The sequence below is a fragment of the Ostrea edulis genome, chromosome 9, assembly GCF_947568905.1.
Source record: "Ostrea edulis chromosome 9, xbOstEdul1.1, whole genome shotgun sequence".
In the NCBI taxonomy this organism is placed as follows: domain Eukaryota; kingdom Metazoa; phylum Mollusca; class Bivalvia; order Ostreida; family Ostreidae; genus Ostrea; species Ostrea edulis.
In genome coordinates, this window is record NC_079172.1 from 55776901 (window position 1) to 55795681 (window position 18781).

Consider the following 18781-nt stretch of genomic DNA (forward strand, 5'->3'; position numbering starts at 1 on the left):
GCGTGCAGTAGGGGGCTGAACATGTCGACCGTCACTTCCTGTCGTCACCGGAAGTGATGGAAAGAATCGCAAATTTCAAACTTTTTCTTTTAAATTGAAACCTATATCAGTTTATTAAGTCTCTTTCAAAGTGTCAAAAGAATATTGACTCTGTCGGTAGTCAAAACGACTACTTCCGGTTTCTTGATAAAATACCTTTTTAATTTTCGTCTCTTTGTCCCCATAAATCTCGCTTATATTTGAAGTCTTTCATATGATTTTCACATGTCTTAATAAAAGTATCAACTTGTAAAGTTTTGATAATTTTGTTTTTCAAAATTGACTTCCGGTCGGTAGTAACCTACTACTTTTTCTTTCTTAGGTTTACTTCTTTTTTTGAGAACTCTTTCAGATAGAGACGTGAAATTTTCAGGGAATATAGACAGTAAAGAGTCGCTGTCATTTCTAGGAAAATGCATCTGAATAGTACTTCCGGTCGTCACCGGAAGTTACGAGAAAGGAGTAAAAAATTCGATAATACATTTCTCATTCATTGTTAAGGCACATTTTGTGATATATTTAAAAGGTTTTCGTAGGAACAAAAGCTCTTTACCGGAAGTGGTCTAACGGAAGACCTACTCATTACTAGTAATGAGTGTCTAGTTCTTCTTTTTTTCCTTACCGATTTTGTGCAGAGGATTTCTCAGAGATGGCTTTGATCGATTTACTTCAAATTTTTAGGGTTGATGCATTGCTATCTGAAGTTTATATCTTTTTTTGGATTTTTGAAAATTCACTTCCGGTTGGAAGTTATCCAGCTTTTATCGATTTTCAGATGACCATTTTGTCCGGCCAAAATCTCAAAAACGATAAAAGCTAGAGTGCTGAAATTTTCAGTGATGTTAGACGACATGTTGTAGTTGTGCACATGGGTTTTAAAAATTTCCGGAAGTGCCTAGTATGGAAGCTCCGTAGGGATCGAAAATGGAGTTTAAAAAAGTGTCCCATTTTTTTCCACGTTTTAAATCATAACCTTTTACTCGTAAATATTTTGCTTAGACATATATAACAAAAGTTGTACAGTTTATTGAGATCTTTCGCCCATAGGCCTCATGGCTAGCCTGAACCATTGAATTTCTGTTACAATGATTAACTTTTTTCACACGAAACTTTTGATAAGACATGTAGAATAAAAGTTGTTCAGTTTTGCAAGATCTATCTAATGATATCAAAAAATAGGCCTCAGGGCGTCATGGCTCGCCTGAACAGTCGAATTTGTATCACAATTAATAACATTAATAACTTTTTTCTCGAGAAACTTTTGACAAGACATGTAGAACAAAAGTTGTTCAGTTTCGCAAGCGTTAACTAACGATGTTAATAAATAAGCCTGCAGGTCTCATGGCTCACCTGAACAGTTGGGTTATTGTTGCAATCTATAACATTTTTGTCAAGAAACTTTTAATAAGACATCTAGAACAAAAGTCGTTCAGTTTTGCAAGATCTTTCGAACAACACCATGAAAAAGACGGACGGGCCTCATGGCTTGCCTGAACAGTTTGATTAGTGTCACAATCAATAACTTTTTTCTGGAGAAACTTTTGATAAGACATGTAGAACAAATGTTGTTCAGTTTTGCAAGCGTTAACTAACGATGTTAATAAATAGGCCTGCGGGTCACATGGCTCACCTGCGGCCGTCACCGGAAGTGAACAAAAGAAACGTCAAATTTCAAACTAATGCTTTTGAAACAAAACTTGCATAGATTAATTGGGTCTCTTTCGGTGTTTCAGAAAATGTTAGACTTTAAGGAAGTTTAATCAGTAACTTCCGGTTTTAAGAGAAAAACTTCAAAAAATTGGTCTTTTTTTGTCCTCGTATATCTCGCTTAGTTATCAACATTTTAATACGATGTTTCAAGATATTATTGACATTATCCATCTCTGTAGAACTCTTTAATACTATTTCAAAATTCTCTTCCGGTCGCAAGTTACGGCCGAATTTTCGTTTTTCAAATAACATTTTGTTCGGGCGTTTTCTCCTTATTATTCCTCTTCTTTAGTGAAAAATTTGTCCGACCGATTTTGTAAAAGTGCTTCGACAGATCCACTTCAAACTTTGTGAGCTGATAGGGGGTCACTAGGAGGGGTGCATTCAACTTTTCAAATTTTCAAAATGACCGCCGTTCCAAGATGGCGGGCAAAAAACATCAAAAACTCAAGGTTGTCGGATTTCAACCAAATTCTATTTCTCATTTCCACCATCAAAATTTCTTTTTGAGCCGCCATTTTCAAAATGGCCGCCATATACCGAAATATTTCAAACTGTTAAAATATCTACAATATTTGGGGTCTGGGGTAAATGGAGGGCCCACAGTTCATTTCTAGCATCAGTATTCCCTTCCTATCTATTTTTGAATGTTTCAAAATGGCCGCCATTGAAGAAAATGGCGGCCAAAAAACAAGTCCGTCGGATTTCAACCAAATTTAGTTTCTAGGGTTTATGGAGGATCCTGAGTGCATATCTGGCATCAAAAATCATTTCTGACATGGGGAGGTGTTCGGAGACATTTGTGTTGGCATCCCAACACAGTTATAGCTCGTTATACCTGCAGTCACTGAAGAGTTTAAAAAAATCATTTTAAAAACTGATTTTTTTACACTTCAATGCATTGTAAATGTTTCTTCTAATAAAAGAAATTAAAGTTTAAAGTTAGTATCTGTACCTGACTGCTTAAGCCAAGTTTTTATAGCATAGATAATATTTGCATATTCCAAGAAGTTAATCTTTACATTTGGATAAGTAGCACTGAAAGTCTCATAACTAAAAAAAAAAGTACCATCTTCCTCAATAATGTCATTAATGTCTGATATTATTGTCGAATAAATGTTTATTAAAATACATTTTTTTAGTAATATGGATCATAGGGTTGTAAAACAAAGGTTGAATCTGCAGTAACATTAGACTCAGTACAAGTGTTCTGTAATTCGATCCAAGCCTTGAACACATCTATCCAAAATTTGTTTTTAATGACTTTTTAAAAGTAGATTAGTGTATTCAATCTCACAGGATGTGAATTTATTTAGGTTATAATTTGATATGAAATTACTCAACCCCCTATTATAGAGATAATATGTCTTACCGAAAACAATTTCATTGAAACTATAAATGATTTTTAGATTTATCATTTTTAAGCCACCATCCTCATATTTCTTGACAAGTACATCCTTCTTTACCCTGTGGGTTGAACAACCCCACACAAAAGAGAAATATAGCTTTTCTAATTCTTTACAATAGGCAATAGATGGGTTAGGGGTGGACATCAGGATATGATTCAACAATGGTAACACTAATGTTTTAATAACTGTTATCTTGCCAATGGGAGTTAAATATCTCTTCCCCCATTGATTTAGCATAGATTTGATTTGTACTAATTTTGGGTCTTAATTTAATTTAGGTATATTTTGCAAGTCGACATCAAAATCTATTCCTAGTAAAGTGAATTTAGTGGTACTCCAAATTAAATTTACTCTTTTCGAGCCAATCCATGCCGTTTGATTTTTTATGTGTAATTCATACATAGTCCGGACATTTCTGAGAAAGCATGTAAAGTTTTAAGAGTTTCTGAAAGACTTTCTTCACTACCATCAAGAATAATTGACGCGTCATCAGCAAGTTGAGAATTTTTTTCCACATTACCTACAGTTATGCCTTTAATTTTTTTTATCTGTTCTTATTTTTATTGCAAAAATCTCTGCACATATAAAAAAAAAATATACGAAGATTAAGGATCTCCTTTTTTTTTTTTTTTTTTTTTTTTTACATGTATGACCTCTTTGAATATCAAAGACTTCAGATAGGTTGTCACCTTGGTTAATTGTTGATGTTATATTTGTGTAGAAGAGTTTAACCCATGTTCTAATGGAAGGACCAAAGTTGAAGAAGTTTAAAGTTTTTTGTATTAAATTCCATGATAAAGTATCAAAGGCTTTTTTCAAAATCAATAAGTAATAAAAGATCGGGGATATCTTCTTCTTCGCTATAATGCAATATATCATATATTAATCTAGTGTTTTCGCCTGTTGGATATGAATCTTGTTTGATCTGGGTCTATTATTTTATCTAGATATAAACACTCCATTTTTTGTATTCTATATTGTGTAACGAGTTGGGTAAAAGCAAAGTGAGACTCACAACCTTCAAACTTCTGTGGAAAGACTGTTGTTCTCATATCATATACATGACACCCCGATCTGACATATGCCCTACATGTATATGTGAGGATTACAGAGCATGAATTCAACGGCGGTTGGATTAGCTGAGAAGCAAGAAGACCTGTGCATTTTCACAAAACATTTGTCAAAGGTTGAGATGGACCGACAGGTAAAATGATAATAATAGTTCAATACATATTAACCCTTATTTTATTGGAATATTCCAGGTACGAGTATATACATGTAATGCAGTGAGGAAAGCAAGAGAAGAAATGAATGCATTTGCAAGACCAGAGGGACTGCTTCCTCCAGGCTCAACAAATCTTTAACATGCCCACTACACCAACGACTTTTCTCAAGCGCTTCCCATGCCACACCATGCCAGACAGGAGGGACCATTTTATTTCTTGACAACAAGAAAGGTGCAGCTTTTTGGAGTTGCCATAGAGGGATGTTACCGGTGTAACCGTGGTGGCTGTCGCTGGTGACCAGAGTCGCTCTTAATAGAATATATAGGGAAAAGAACTACTCGAATCACCGGCTTCTGCGCATGCGTGGTGTTTAACTCGAAGCGGTGCCCCATTGGTTTTAAATCCATAGTGATAATAAACCCCCTTCTCAGTTTTCTGTTTCGTATGCACATCATAACTTGAAAGATACAAATTAACTTGTATTATCAAACTCCAAAATTGATATTTTAATGCATAAGATTTCTGAATTATGTCTAAGATATCTAATAACGAATAAACAACTTGAAAACAATGGCTTTTTATTCAAAGCATATTTACAATAGTGTTATCTCCATAACAATTCCTAAGTCATCTTTTATATTCTAATCACATGATAGCAGGTGTGAACAAGGCACAGCTAGACGTCTTAAACTTGGATTAACGTGCAGGTGTAAACAATTACCTGTAAACACCAGGTTATTATAGGATTAAACATTCTTTTTGAAGAATTTATCGATGTGTAAACTCCGGACATTTTACTCACAAACTGAATAAAAGTGCGAAGCACTTCTATGTTAAGTTTGTGAGTAAAATGTCCGGAGTTTACACATCGATAAATTCTTCAAAAAGAATGTTTGATTCTTATAATTCCAATTCATTCACTAGTGTATGGTCTGTAAAAGTTATAAAAGGTGCAAATAGGTGGCGGTTTGATTTGAACTAGATAATCTAAGTGTAGTTTCAGAATTTGGGAGGAACTAGATGGGAAAAATAATTATTTTGAATTAATTATGAGCGTCGGCGACTGGAGTCGCACTTCAAAATGACCGTTTCATATTTTGTCAGAACTGACTAGTGTATGGTCTGTAAAAGTTATAAAAGGTGCGAATAGGTGGCGGTTTTATTTGAACTAGATAATCTAAGTATAGTTTCAGAATTCGGGGGGATGCGAAAAATAATTATTTTGAATTAATTATGAGCGAGGTGACTGGAGTCGCACTTCAGAATGACTGTTTCATATTTTGTCAGCTGATCCAGCTGCTGGGTCACAGTGCAGTTCAATGGCATACACATCTGTACTGTATGCCTCAGTAACAAATATTTGCTCTTGGTCTGTAGTTGATGTCAACTGTGTTATGTTTCAAGGTCATACCCTGCATACTAATCAATTAACTTCTTTACACAGGTATTTGCCAAACTCGGACCTTCGGCTAGCCATTGATGAATTGCCAACACAGCCAACCATCCTCATTGACAATTCACTCTTTTCTTTCCAGGTTGAGAAATCATATCCAGCATTCTTTCTTTTTCAGGATTTTCAGTCGGAGTTCATCCCAGTCTGTACTCAGTTTTAAACTAATTTCGAACACTGCTTTTCTGTTACTATAATTCAGAAAAATATACTGACACCAGCATATTTTAGTGGGGGGGGGGGTGTCTTCTTTTTTGTTTTACCACACCCAAACATATTTATAAAAGATGCGGTGGCTACAAATGAAGGGAAGAAAGATATAAAAAAAAATTCAGTCTAAAATGCATTAAAATTCATATCGTTCATTCCGAATATAACTGATTATTGCATTAGTATACCTTTTTTCTAGCATGTTTTCAAAGAAATGAATTTAAACTAATTTCACGTGTTTTGAACTACGTGAAGTAAATTACTTTAATGGAGTATGAACTTCACATCTCCATTCTTAACATTAATTCATCATAAATTATCCACATTTTCGAATATATACTGAATGTCTGATATCAACATTGAAAAACACTAGATATATCTATAGATATGATGTTTACCTAGAAATGTAAACCCGAGTCGGTCAAAAACAGTCACCTATCTTCTTAGTCAGGTTAGTGTTAAATAACTATGATAAGTTTATTGGATTGGCTAGTTGTGCTTTGTGCTCATTGAATTACAAATGAAAATTAGTCATGGGGCATCGATTTTCTGACCACAAACTATGTCGAAAATCTGCTGTAAATTTATAACTAGGCCTAATTGCTCAAAAAATTAAAAGTAAATACCTAAGCATTTCAACACCTGTATAAAAATACTTCATTGACATAGTTGATATGAAAAAGGTAATTGCTTTTCGATATTAAAAAACACAATATAGAGGAAATTCGAGTCACAACTTTGTTTAGAATTAGACTGGTACAGTGTGATCATGATTCGCATTTATTCATACTAGCAATTAAATCATCGACAATATAAGCAATAATATTTACTTTTTCTTTTTAAACCACTATCTTACTTTCAAGGTATTAGTGGTCCTCTCCCACCACTGTGAAGAAATGGTGATGGTACTCTCACTAGTTACGGAGATCCGCTCCTCCAACTTTTTTTAATTCCATTGTGGTGTTGTTTTATGCATATAGAAATTTGAAATGCGAACTGCATTCTAGAATGCAGTACACTATTGAATTGCGAATAGTGAACTACGAACTGCGATCCAAAATCTAATTGCCTCAATGAAGACCAGGGAAGGGGAGAAAACGGGGCTGACGTGAAGGGTTCAAATGGTGTTATTTCTATGCTGCATCACTGCCTTACAGAAAAAGAATGCATTATCTATTGTGATAATTGTGCTGGTACATTAACATTTGAATACGTTGTAGTGTATGTAATTTTTTTGTATTTTTCTCACCCTCAACTAAACATCATGATTTTATCTACATGTATTTATATAGATATATATTCTTCTAGGTGAGAATAAAAATAGATATGTACTGGTGTATCTGTCGTGGCGGGCACTGTTAGGTCTTCACAGGGATATTACCATTTCAACACAGGTGCCCTATCACGGAAGTTGTCTGGTGGACGCTGGATTTGCCAACAGTTTGTACCAAAACTTATATTGGTACTATTTTATAAGGGTCTAGTGGATGATAAACAGAAGTGACAAGTCAAACAGCAGTGCCATATCTAAACGAGGCTGGGAATGGTTTGATTGGAAGACATTTATATCCCAGTACTTTGGCCCAGTAAAAGGCATACGGAAACTGCACTATTTTAGATTTTCTTCATCTTTTCCTGGTAAGTTTGAAAATAAAATTCCTTCTCATTTTGTATACTGCATATTAGCGCATGAGATATTGATTCAGATCGGAACTTCTTATTGTTGTAATAATATATTTTTAAAATGTCTAAAATGTTTTTTGGTTTTTTTTCTTTCAATTTTACAGGAAAGATGTACGTCAGAGAAAGGGCTGACCAGGTAGAGACCGAAATTGAGTTGTTGAAGTCTGTTGTTACATCTGAGGACCTGACAGCTAACCCCATGATGCCGGACAATGTACCTCCAGGATGGATTCTCCAGAGAGACAGTGGTACCTCTATCGTATGGTCAGACCATTTGTCAGGGATCCTTATAATGAGCTAACTTGTCCAAATCACAAGGAATGATCACAACAGGATTTGGCCTATTATTGATATTTTTGTCATTATTGGAATGAAGTATAAAATGCTCTAAAATATAAAAGAGCTTACACGTATATGCTTCTTTATTCTTGCTTCTACGCACACTTTATTCCATGAATGCATCAATAGCTCTTATAATAAGGTATCATCAGGATATACGTCATGTATTCTAAACTAAAACCACGTAACGTTATTTTGACGTTACGCCAATGAGTCAAAATGCAGAACAATTCAAGCTGCTTAAGGCAGTTTTTATGCTGTCATTTTTTGGAAAACAAGTAAACATTGATATAAAAATAATCAGGAGGACTTGCTCTTTCAGAAAAACTTTTTAAAAAGTGAATTTCCAAAAGTTTGTTATGAAGGGCCTTTTCGCTTGACGCAACGCAACATGTGTATATATAATGAATTAATTAGTGGTGTTATCTTATTAGATATTTACACTTACCTAATATTTGTAACTATACATCCTTTGTAAGCTTCTGTATGTTGTCCTTGATTGCTCTCCATCTGTTTTAATTAGGATGTTATTTCTGTACATTTTGCTAACGTTCATAATGATAATGCTACTTCTATTTTTCATCCACAAGTCTTTAAATATCATTACTAAACGGTGATTTTTTTTTACTATCAATAGCAAAAATACTACGGATAATCCATCATTCCATTAATGATGCATATGGTGTTTATATATCTCAACTGATCCGATACGCAAGAGCTTGTTCTGCGTATGATCAGTTTTTAAATCGAGGCAAGCTACTGACAAACAAGTTGATGTTACAGGGGTTTCAATAGTCTCGTTTAAAGTCAACATTTCGCAAATTCTATTGTCGTTATAAACATCTAGTATGCTCATATAACCTAATATATAACCTATCATTGGGTCAAATGCTGTTTGAAGTGTTTCATACCGATTGTTAGGCCGTTCTTGGCACACTGATTTTGACTACGGATTATTCCGTTTACCGGATCAAGACATAGGCTCACGGCGGGTGTGATCGGTCGACAGGGAATGCTTACTCCTCCTAGGCCCCTGATACCACCTCTGATGTGTCCAAGGGTCCGTGTTTGTCCAACTCTATTTGTATTCATTGTAGGTTTTATGAGATTGATCACTTTTCTTTATCTTCGCCTTTCATCTTGACAAATCAAAGCAACAACGCGTTTGATATAGCTAATCAAAGTATCTAAGCGTTTCTATAGAAATTACAATGTCAAAATGTTTTTATAATCGTTAACTAACATATCTAGATTCAGGATTGTTTTGTATACAATACATTTTTGTTGTTTCATTGTTGTCATTTCTCGAAATATGAAATGTAAGTGACCGTTCAACTTGACACACACTTCGCCGTAAAGTGTGTAAGCTTCACAGGCTCACAACCCTGGTCATCAAAGTTGTCCATCATACGTGGCACAGGGTAACGTCATTGCTTTCAATGGAGAGGACAATGTGTTGTCCAATTTTTCCCCATGTGAGCTGAACGTATATGGAGTGACCCATAGGTCAGCATAACATGCCTTTTAATATACAAAGGCAATCAGATATGGTGACCTTGATGCTGTCAATATGGTCCAAAAAGCCACAGACACCTAATGAACACTGGGTTGATACAAGGGAAAAGATTATGACTGCTATTATCGAAAATAAATGCAGACAAGTGTTTCGCAAAAAAAATTGAGGGCAGTAAAAAAGGACACTGTCTTCGCTGAATCAACTTTTAACGACACATGGAGCTCAGACTTGGATAAACAAGGTACAGAAAATACCAAAATAGAGTCCTGGCCTGCACAAAATTTTCTTGGGAAAATTATCGGTGAAATTTGCCCAAAAAACAAACAAACATCGAACACGTTAAAAAGTGACCAGTGGAGCAAAACAAAACAAAAGCAACATTCCAAAGTAAGCACTAAACACAGAGACATTACGCAGATGCTTCAAGCCTCACGTAGTCAATCTGACTCTGAATCTCTGTCAGACTTCGAAGCGTCCTAGGACTTTAATTCAGATGAGACGGGTATGGTTAAACACCGACTCTGAAATGGCTAGTAGCAATTTCGTTTCCAAGACCCGTAATCTAAAAGGATTCTGATTTTTTAACAATGGACTAGACAGGACTGAAATGGTATTTTCATTTACTAAGTTCGTGTATAAGATTTTTAAGTACAAGGTTCCAGGAATTTCGTATCCATGAAATGCTAGATTTTATTTCAGCTAATGTAAGAGGGTTAAATATTCCCGAAAAAAGGCAAAAAATCTGTTCATGGTTGAGAGAAAGTAATATGGATATTGTCTTGCTTCAAGAAACACATTTTATAGAAAAAATGGATCTACATGTATATATAATCTGACTCGGAAAGGTAAAATATTTCACGTTTATAGTGACTCTATATTCAACAGAGGTGTACCTGTCCTAATTACATGTAATCAAATATTAAATGCAAAAACAATCAATCTAAGAAAATCTAATGACGGAAGAAGAATTTTGATCAATCTTGAACTTGACGGTAATCCCTCTACTATTGTAAATATAAATGCACCGAATGATGTCAAAAGGAGTTGTAAATTTTTCGAAAATCTCAAAACTTTTATATCAAGACATTCTCTTAATAAAAATATTGTACTGTGTGGGGATTTTAATTGTCAATTGAATGATAGTACAGACAAAAGTGTACGTTATTTAAAAGAACTAATACGAAATTGTAATGTAGATGTCCAGGAACATTTTGTTATACGTGGTGTGACGCTAAAAACTTTCCTAAAAATCGCATAGACTAAGTTTTAAAAACAATTCATTTTGGTATAATTTAGATGGTATTAAGGTTAGAAAAATTCCAGGTACTCGATCAAACGGAAGTCGTATGACTGATCATACATGTAGATTTTTAAACTTCAGTTTGATATAGATAAAACAAAAAGGTGTGGGATATTGGAAGCTTTTAAAAATGTTTCCTATCTGGAAAATGAAAAGTGCAATAAAGGAATAATAGATATTTTTCATAATATAGACTCGTCCCTAAGTCCTATGAAGGAATGGGAATTGATTTAATGATAACTTAAAGATTTTTCCATTGATTTTGCAAACATGAGCAAAATTCAATTAAAGAGAAAATAAAATCAATTGAACATGAAATAGACGATATAGAAAAGGGAAACACTGATGACTTGAACTACAAACGTTAAAAATATTACAAGCGAAATTATAGACGCTATTTAAGATATAAAAAATCCAAAGGTTCACATATGAAATTCAAAGTAAAATGGATTGAGGAGAGAGGGAAAAACTTTAAATTATGTATTTCTCTGAGAGGGAAGTTGTGACTAAATTTCAGAGCAATACCTGTGGCCACACCAAAAAATCTGGAAAACTGTTTGACTGACTTCTACCCCCCTAAGTACTGTAGGTCATACTGCGCCAATTCAGCTGAAATGCTAACTACAATTGTCTTCCTCCGAGAGGAAGCCTTTGACTAAATATCAGGGCAATATCTGTATCCGTAATGAAAAAAGTCCGGAAAACTGTTTGACCTATATTTACCCTAAAAGTAGGTCATGGATGGACAAATCCAGCTGAAATGCAAACTGAACTTGTATTCCTCCAAGAGGAAGCCTGTGACTAAATTTCAGTGCAATATCTTTTTCGTAATGAAAAAGAACCCGAAAAACTGCTTGATTTATTTTTAGCCCATACGTAGGTCAAGGACGGACCAATCCAGCTGAAATTCAAACTAAACTTGTAATCCTTCAAGAGGAAGTCTGTGACTAAATTTCAGAGCAATATCTGTATCCATAATTTAAAAAACGCCCGGAAAACTGTTTGACCTACTTTTAGTCCTAATGTAGGTCACAGACGGACGAACCAATTCAGCTGAAATGCAAACTGAACTTGTATTACCCTGAAAGAAAGCTTATGTGTTAACTTCCGGGCAATATCTGTATATCTGTAACGAAAGAAGTCCGGAAAACTGTTTGATTACTTATAGCCCTAAAGTAGGTCAATGCTAATCCAGCTGCAATGCAAATTCACTCTTACTATTCTTGAGGGAGAAATTGTGACCAAATTTCAAAGTTGTACATGCATCCGTTTCGGAAAAAAGTCCGGAAAACATGACCCCCGACGGACGGACGGACGGACAGCCAGCCAGACGCACGGACAGTACCATAACATAATACGTCACTTCTAATGCCGGGCGTATAAAAAGGAAAAATCACCTGGAATAGATTGTCTTTCAAGTAAATTCTATCAGTGTTTTTGGGAGCAGCCGGTTTGGTCCTTTTTTTATAAAGCCTTTTTGATAAATGGAAACTTTCACATATACAAAGACTTTCTATTGTATCGCTTATGCAGTGTATATAAAAAGACGGGGAAAAACATAAGTAATTATAGACCAATACGTTTAACAAAAACAGATTACAAAATTATTGTTTTTGTTTTCGCAAAAAAACTTTAGAATATAGCATATACTCTCTAAATTAATCAACAAAAAACAGACTGCATACATAAAAGGAAGACATACATGGAAAGGAGAAAATGCTAGACTAATATTCGATGTTTTTTACTACTGTGAAACAGAATTCAAATGGTATACTACTTTTCTTAGACTTTAAAAAAGCTTTTTGATTCCGGAGAATGAAATTCTAGCTACTAAGATAAAATATAACCAAGGCATAAAAGGCATTACAATAAAAACTACAAACTTTACAACAACAAAAATACAACACGCGAATAATTTAACGTTAGCTTTGAAAGACGAAATGTCGTTGAAAATTTCTTTAGATGTACTAAATTAATTTTACGAACGTGCAGGATAAAAAAAATAAATAAACATAATTAAGACAGAATATATCCCATTAGGCAGTCTAACACTTCGCATAAAGACTTTGGCCTACCGGTATATGGTATTAAGATAACGTATAAAGCAGTGAGGTGTTTGGGAGTTTATATTGGCCACAATAAAGAAGAGTGTTATGACAAAAATTGGATGAAAATCTATCACGATATAGAGAAACTCTTTGAATCATGGAAAAGAAGAAAACTAACTTTATTTGGTAAATCATGTACAGTAAAGACACTAGCTATATCTAAACTTGTGTATGTTGCTTCCATACTAAGTTTACCTTATAAAGCCTACATTAAGAAAATACAACGTCTTATATACATCTTCATTTGGGATAAGACTGGAAGAATGAAGCGTAATGTTTTTGATAGGTAGTATTTTAAAACGTGGGTTTATCAATTGTTGATACTGAATGCAAATCTAAAGCACTAAAAGTTGCGTGAGTTCTTAGATTGTTAAATTTGTATAATTTAAAAAAAAATGCTATTGTGAATGGCTGAATATAGGTATACTATATGCATTGTATTCCTCAGATAAAAAGTTAGAAAATAGAAAAATTACCACTATTTTATGTGCGTGCAAGTGGTGTGTTCCTTTAATGGCTGCAATTTGTTTACCTTTGGCAAAGTTTCGACGGATGGAATTTTGCAACAACCGATCTAGAACAATTGTAGTTTTCTTTATGAAGGTAATCCGGGATATAATGTGGAGTTTTGTATGTGAAAGATTTATTTAATGAGGAAGGCAATTTCAAACAGCTTTCAGATTTATCAAACTGTATCAGAAATCTTCAAACTGAATATGTGAATTTAGAATTCTTTCTACTGTATTTAAACGATTGTGTAGAAAATCTGATTTTTCTAATTGCAAGTTTATAAAAATACAACACAGAAATAACTTTCTTTTCTACACAGGACTTGTGAGCGTTTTGAGACCCAAAATCTTGTATATAAGAAGTTTTGTAAACCACATTATCAAAGAGTTTCAAGTGACGAGTTAAGTATTGAACCTGTAGCATGGAAATATAACTATCAATATAAATTATTAGATATTCCTGATAAGCAGTTCTTAATTTAACTACAAGCTTTTAAATAATCTGTAATAATGTTTATCTCAGTAAATGGAAAAGATGTAAAAACTTCACTAGCTGATTATAAACTTTTTGAAAAGTTCGTCCAAAGTATATATCAATGTTTTGACGTGCTATTGTATCTGTTATTTGTTTATATGAACCTGAAACAAATAAGATTTGAAAACAATATTTTTACAATAGTTACCTAACATATCTAGATTCGTAATTGATTTGTGTACAATACATTTTTGTTGTTTCATTGTTGTCACTTCTCGAAATATGACATGTACATGACCTTCCAACTAGACAAAACGTCTATACTTGGCCTTTTCAAAAGTCTATACTCGGCCTTCTAAACACCTTAAATACTTAGCCTTGTGAAAAGCCTACACTTAGTCTTGTAAAAATAAAAACCCTGTACTTGGCCCTAAGAAAAGCTTTATATTTAGCCTCGTAAAAACGCCTATACTTAAACCTCTAAAAACAAACTATAATTAACATTTTAAAAATCTATATTAAGACTTGTAAAATCTTACACATAGCCTTGTAAAAAGCATATACTTAGCCTTGTAAAAATACATATACTTAACCCTGTAGAAACCTTTATCTAGCCTTGTAAAAACCTTATACTTAGCCTTGTAAAAAGCCTAAACGTAGCCCTTGGAAAAAGTATACTCTTAACCATGAAAAAAAAAACACCTATACTTAGCCTCGTAAAAGCCGATATATTGGCATTGTAAACATCTATATTTAGACAAAAGCCCGCAGTTAGATTTGAAAAAATAATAACCTATATATACTCTGATAAAAGTATCATCGTAGATATGTAAAAAGCCTATACTTAGCCTTGTAAAATATATACAAAGTCTTGTTAAAATCCTATACTTAGACTTGTAAAAAGCCTATATTTAGCCTTATAAAATATATACAAAGTCTTGTAAAAAGCCTATACTTAGTCTTGTAAAAAAGCCTATACTTAGACTTGAAGAAAGCCTAAACATAGCCTATACTCAGCCTTGTAAAAAGTATATACTTTGTCTTGTTAAAATGCACATGAAAGGTGGAGATAACGAACAGTGATCAATCTCATAAATCCATAAGCAATACAAAATAGATAGTTGGGGAAACACGGACCCTTCGACATACCAGAGGTGGGATCAGATGCCAAGGAAGAGTAAGCATTCCATGCCTATACTTATACCTGTGAAAAGCTTATACTTTTCCTTGTAAAAATGCATATACTTAGCCTTGTAAAAATCCTAAACTTAGACTTGCAAAAAACCTATACTTAGCCCTTGTAAAAACTTTATATTTAGCCTCGTAAACACGTTTATACTTATAATTGTAAAACGCCTATACCTCAACTTCTAAACACCTATAAGTATCATTGTAAAAATCTATACTTAGCCTTGCAGAGAGTCTACACTTAGCCTTGTAAAAACCTTTACCTAGCCTCGTACAAACCTTATACTTAGCCTTGTAAAAAGCCTAAGCTTAGCCCTTTGAAAAAGCCTATACTTAGCCTTCTAAATGGTCTATACATGTCTTTGTAAAATGCCTACATTTAGACTTGTAAAAACCTATAATCAGCATTGTAAAAATCTATATTTAGACTTGTAAAATCCTATACTTAGCATTGGAAAAAATCTATACTTAGCCTTATAAAAAGCCTATAATAATCCTAATAAAAGACTATACTTAGACTTGTAATAAAAACTTATACTTAGCTTTGTAAAAAGCCTTACACTTAGCCATTGTAAAAAGTCTATAAATAGATTTGTAAAAAGCCTATATTTAGACTTGTAAAAACCTACAATTAGCTTTGTAAAAATCTATAATTAGACGTGTAAAAACCTATAATTACCTTGTAAAAAAAAGCCTACACTTATCCAAATAAAAGCCTATACTTAGACTTGTAAAATACTATACTAATAGCCTTGTGAAAATGCAGTTACTTACCCTTGTGAAAAGTATATACTTAGCCGTACCTTGGGGATCCGGGTTAGAATGGGTTCTCAGTACCCCTTGCTTGTGTAGTGATTTTGGGGGGTGGATTTTTGGTAGTTCTGGTCGGGCTTGGAGTCCTCTGAACCTGCACGTGCAATTGTCTCTCTCTTACCCGCGAACTCTAGGCAAGCGGACAGGTATTTAACTGCGCAGCACTGTAGCCATTGTGTGTGTCGAGTTTTTGTAAGTTGTTCTGTTTATTGGTTAATATATGTGTTTCTATGTGTTTTTCCGGTGTTTTCGTGTATAGGAAATCACTTCATTGGCGCCGCAGGTAGGATATTTTGCCCACCTGCGCCGCGGATTATAGCGGGGGTCGCATGATCGCAGGTGGGAGTCATTTTGAAATACTAGAATTAGGCTAGTTTTGTTAGCTAATCAATTCTGTGCATTGTTTCTTATCGATAGGGAACCGACAGTGATTTTTATTATGCAACTGTAATTGATTAGTTTGGTATATGTAGATTATGTGATAGCTGTGTGGCAGTAGGCCTAGGTTCATTAATTGCTATATTGTTCACATTGCATTGTTGTGTGTATTGCGTGCTTGGCAGTTAGGTGGGTAGATATGGAACGTAAACAGTGGTCGTTTGGTTGAGGTAGGGGGAGTCCCGGGTTGTTGAGTGGCATGGGTCCCCGGGGGGGGGGGGGGGGGGGGGGGCAGACCGGGTGGCACAGCAGGGGCAGCGTGCAGACAACGTGGGGGGCTCAGCACCTGACAAGGTGGATCAGCTGTTTGGTTTTAGCACACCTTTTAGACCGCCAGTGTACAGTACCCCGGAGGTATGTGGGGGTAAGGATACTACCTTACTGGGAGAAGTTGATATGTCCTTGACCTTGACCCAGGGGGGTACTAGGGATCCCGCAAGAGGCAATAGCAGCAATTTGGAGGTAGACAAAGGTCAGGGTATGCACCAGGGGACGAGGGGGTCCTGACTAGTAGGGTAGATGCCCTGGAGGCTAGGTTTGAATCTAGGCTGACACAGATGACACAGTTGCTGGAAGGGTTGTCGGGTTCCTTAGGGAGTAGGCACTCCCAGGGACCAGTTCCCAGGGAGGACCACAGTAGTGGGGGTCCCCCCTTGGGAACTCAGCTGCACAGCCCAATTCAAGCTGGTGACAGTGGGGGTATAGGTATCCCCAGTATGGCAAGCATGCCAAGTGACACCCAGTTCACTTCATCCTATGGGGGACAGCATTGTCCCAGGGTGGCTATTCTGGGCAATCGGGCACAGGTATCCCAATGTACAGTGGAGGCGGTGGTGGTTTCCCCAGAGAAGTATCACCCAGGGAGGGTGGTAGTTGGGGAAGTAGGGCCAGTCATACTTCATATTTCAATGGTGATGTAGGGCAGTTACGCCAGAGTAGGGGAGCAGTCCCTTGGGGGGGGGGGAGCCCCTGTATACATGTAGCAACGATAGCCCACATAACTCAAGTGTGTATGGTGTTGCCCAGATTCATAGGGGATATGTAAACCCAGTAAGTAGGGAATCCCCCGGGACACAAGGCCACTCATCTAATTCCCAGGGATGGAACGTAGATGATATGGGGTTAGGGTCAGTCGGGGCAAACAGGGAAGTCTCGTTCGCCCCACCCTTCAGCAGTGAAGCCTGTTTGTTAGGGCCCTCTGAGAGACTTTCGGGGACTTCCTCATCGTGGTCACCAAGTGGCAGTTCGGGAAGGTTGGGGCGTAACATCCCCGCGGAGGCTGAGAGCCTCGAGTATAATGGTAGTTTAGAGTGGGGTTTGTTCTACGCAAAGTTCAAAACCTTGGCCCGTTATTATGGGTGGAATGATGACGACAGTCTTCTGGCATTAAGTGTCTCGGTAGAGGGGGCAGCCCTGAGGTATTTTCATATACTGTCCTCCCAGGGGGAGGATATGACATTCGGTGAAATAATAGCTCGTTTTGGGAAAGGCACATTGCAGGTGGCATCACAGTTGGAGTTTGCAGATGGATGAGGTGCCCGTGGGGCATAGGGACAATGTAGACAGGAGTATGCATTTTGGTCAGACTGGGGATTAGACATCATAGCAGGTCAAGATCGAGATCTCCACTGGTTAGGGATATCAGTACAGAAGACTGTAGAGATGGTCCCAAGTTGTCTAGTCGGGATGTGGCTGTTCAGAGGGCCGAGGGTGAAATAGGGGTCAGGGACACAGGGTCGGCACAGACAGGGGTGCTGCCAGGCAAATATGAGAAGTTATGTGGTTGGCCGGAGGACACTGAGGCAGGTGTTGGTCGCCGGGGTGGTGGGCTGGAGAACCCCGGGGATAGTGTCGGTTGCCATAGTGATTTGACTTCTTGGGGTAGCTCTGGGTTTTGGTGTTGACATGGCTGTTGTGTTCTGCGATGTGGATGATGATCCGTCCGAGGGTTGGGATGGTGACAATGGTTTTGTCACTGATGCTGAGTTGGGGTGTCTGGTTGAGGCACAGTCTGATGTTCCGCCTGGTGTGATCGGTAGTTCGGTTTGAGTGGTCGGACTACTGGTGCTGGACAGTGGGATATTGAGGTGGCACGGGCTCTGGTCTTGCATTCCGTTGATGGTTAGTTCTCGGATGCGGATGACGAATCTGGGGGCGAGGGTGCAGTTGAGTGTCGTGTTGGTGAGTCTGGATTGTTCCAGGTGGGATTCGATGCATGCACGGAGGTTTGTGATAGGGCTGTATTAGTATTCCATGCAAGAGTGAAAGCATACAGGCCTCAGTTGTAGTGCTGGAGACAGTTGCTGAGCGGCACAGTCTAATCATTACAAATCCCCTAGTCATGATTGAAGCAGTAGTCTATCAGTTC

General features: G+C 36.5%; 1 protein-coding gene across 2 annotated transcripts in view; it reads right to left on the reverse strand.

Annotated features, from left to right (window-relative positions):
* LOC125658083 (mucin-2-like) overlaps positions 1-18781 on the reverse strand; it is a 90635-nt gene that overhangs the window by 24174 nt on the left and 47680 nt on the right. For both annotated transcript variants that reach the window (XM_048889175.2, XM_048889176.2), the window contains one exon: positions 8515-8576. In XM_048889175.2, coding sequence (XP_048745132.2) covers positions 8515-8576 — 62 coding nt within the window. The remainder of the gene's footprint in view (positions 1-8514; positions 8577-18781) is intronic.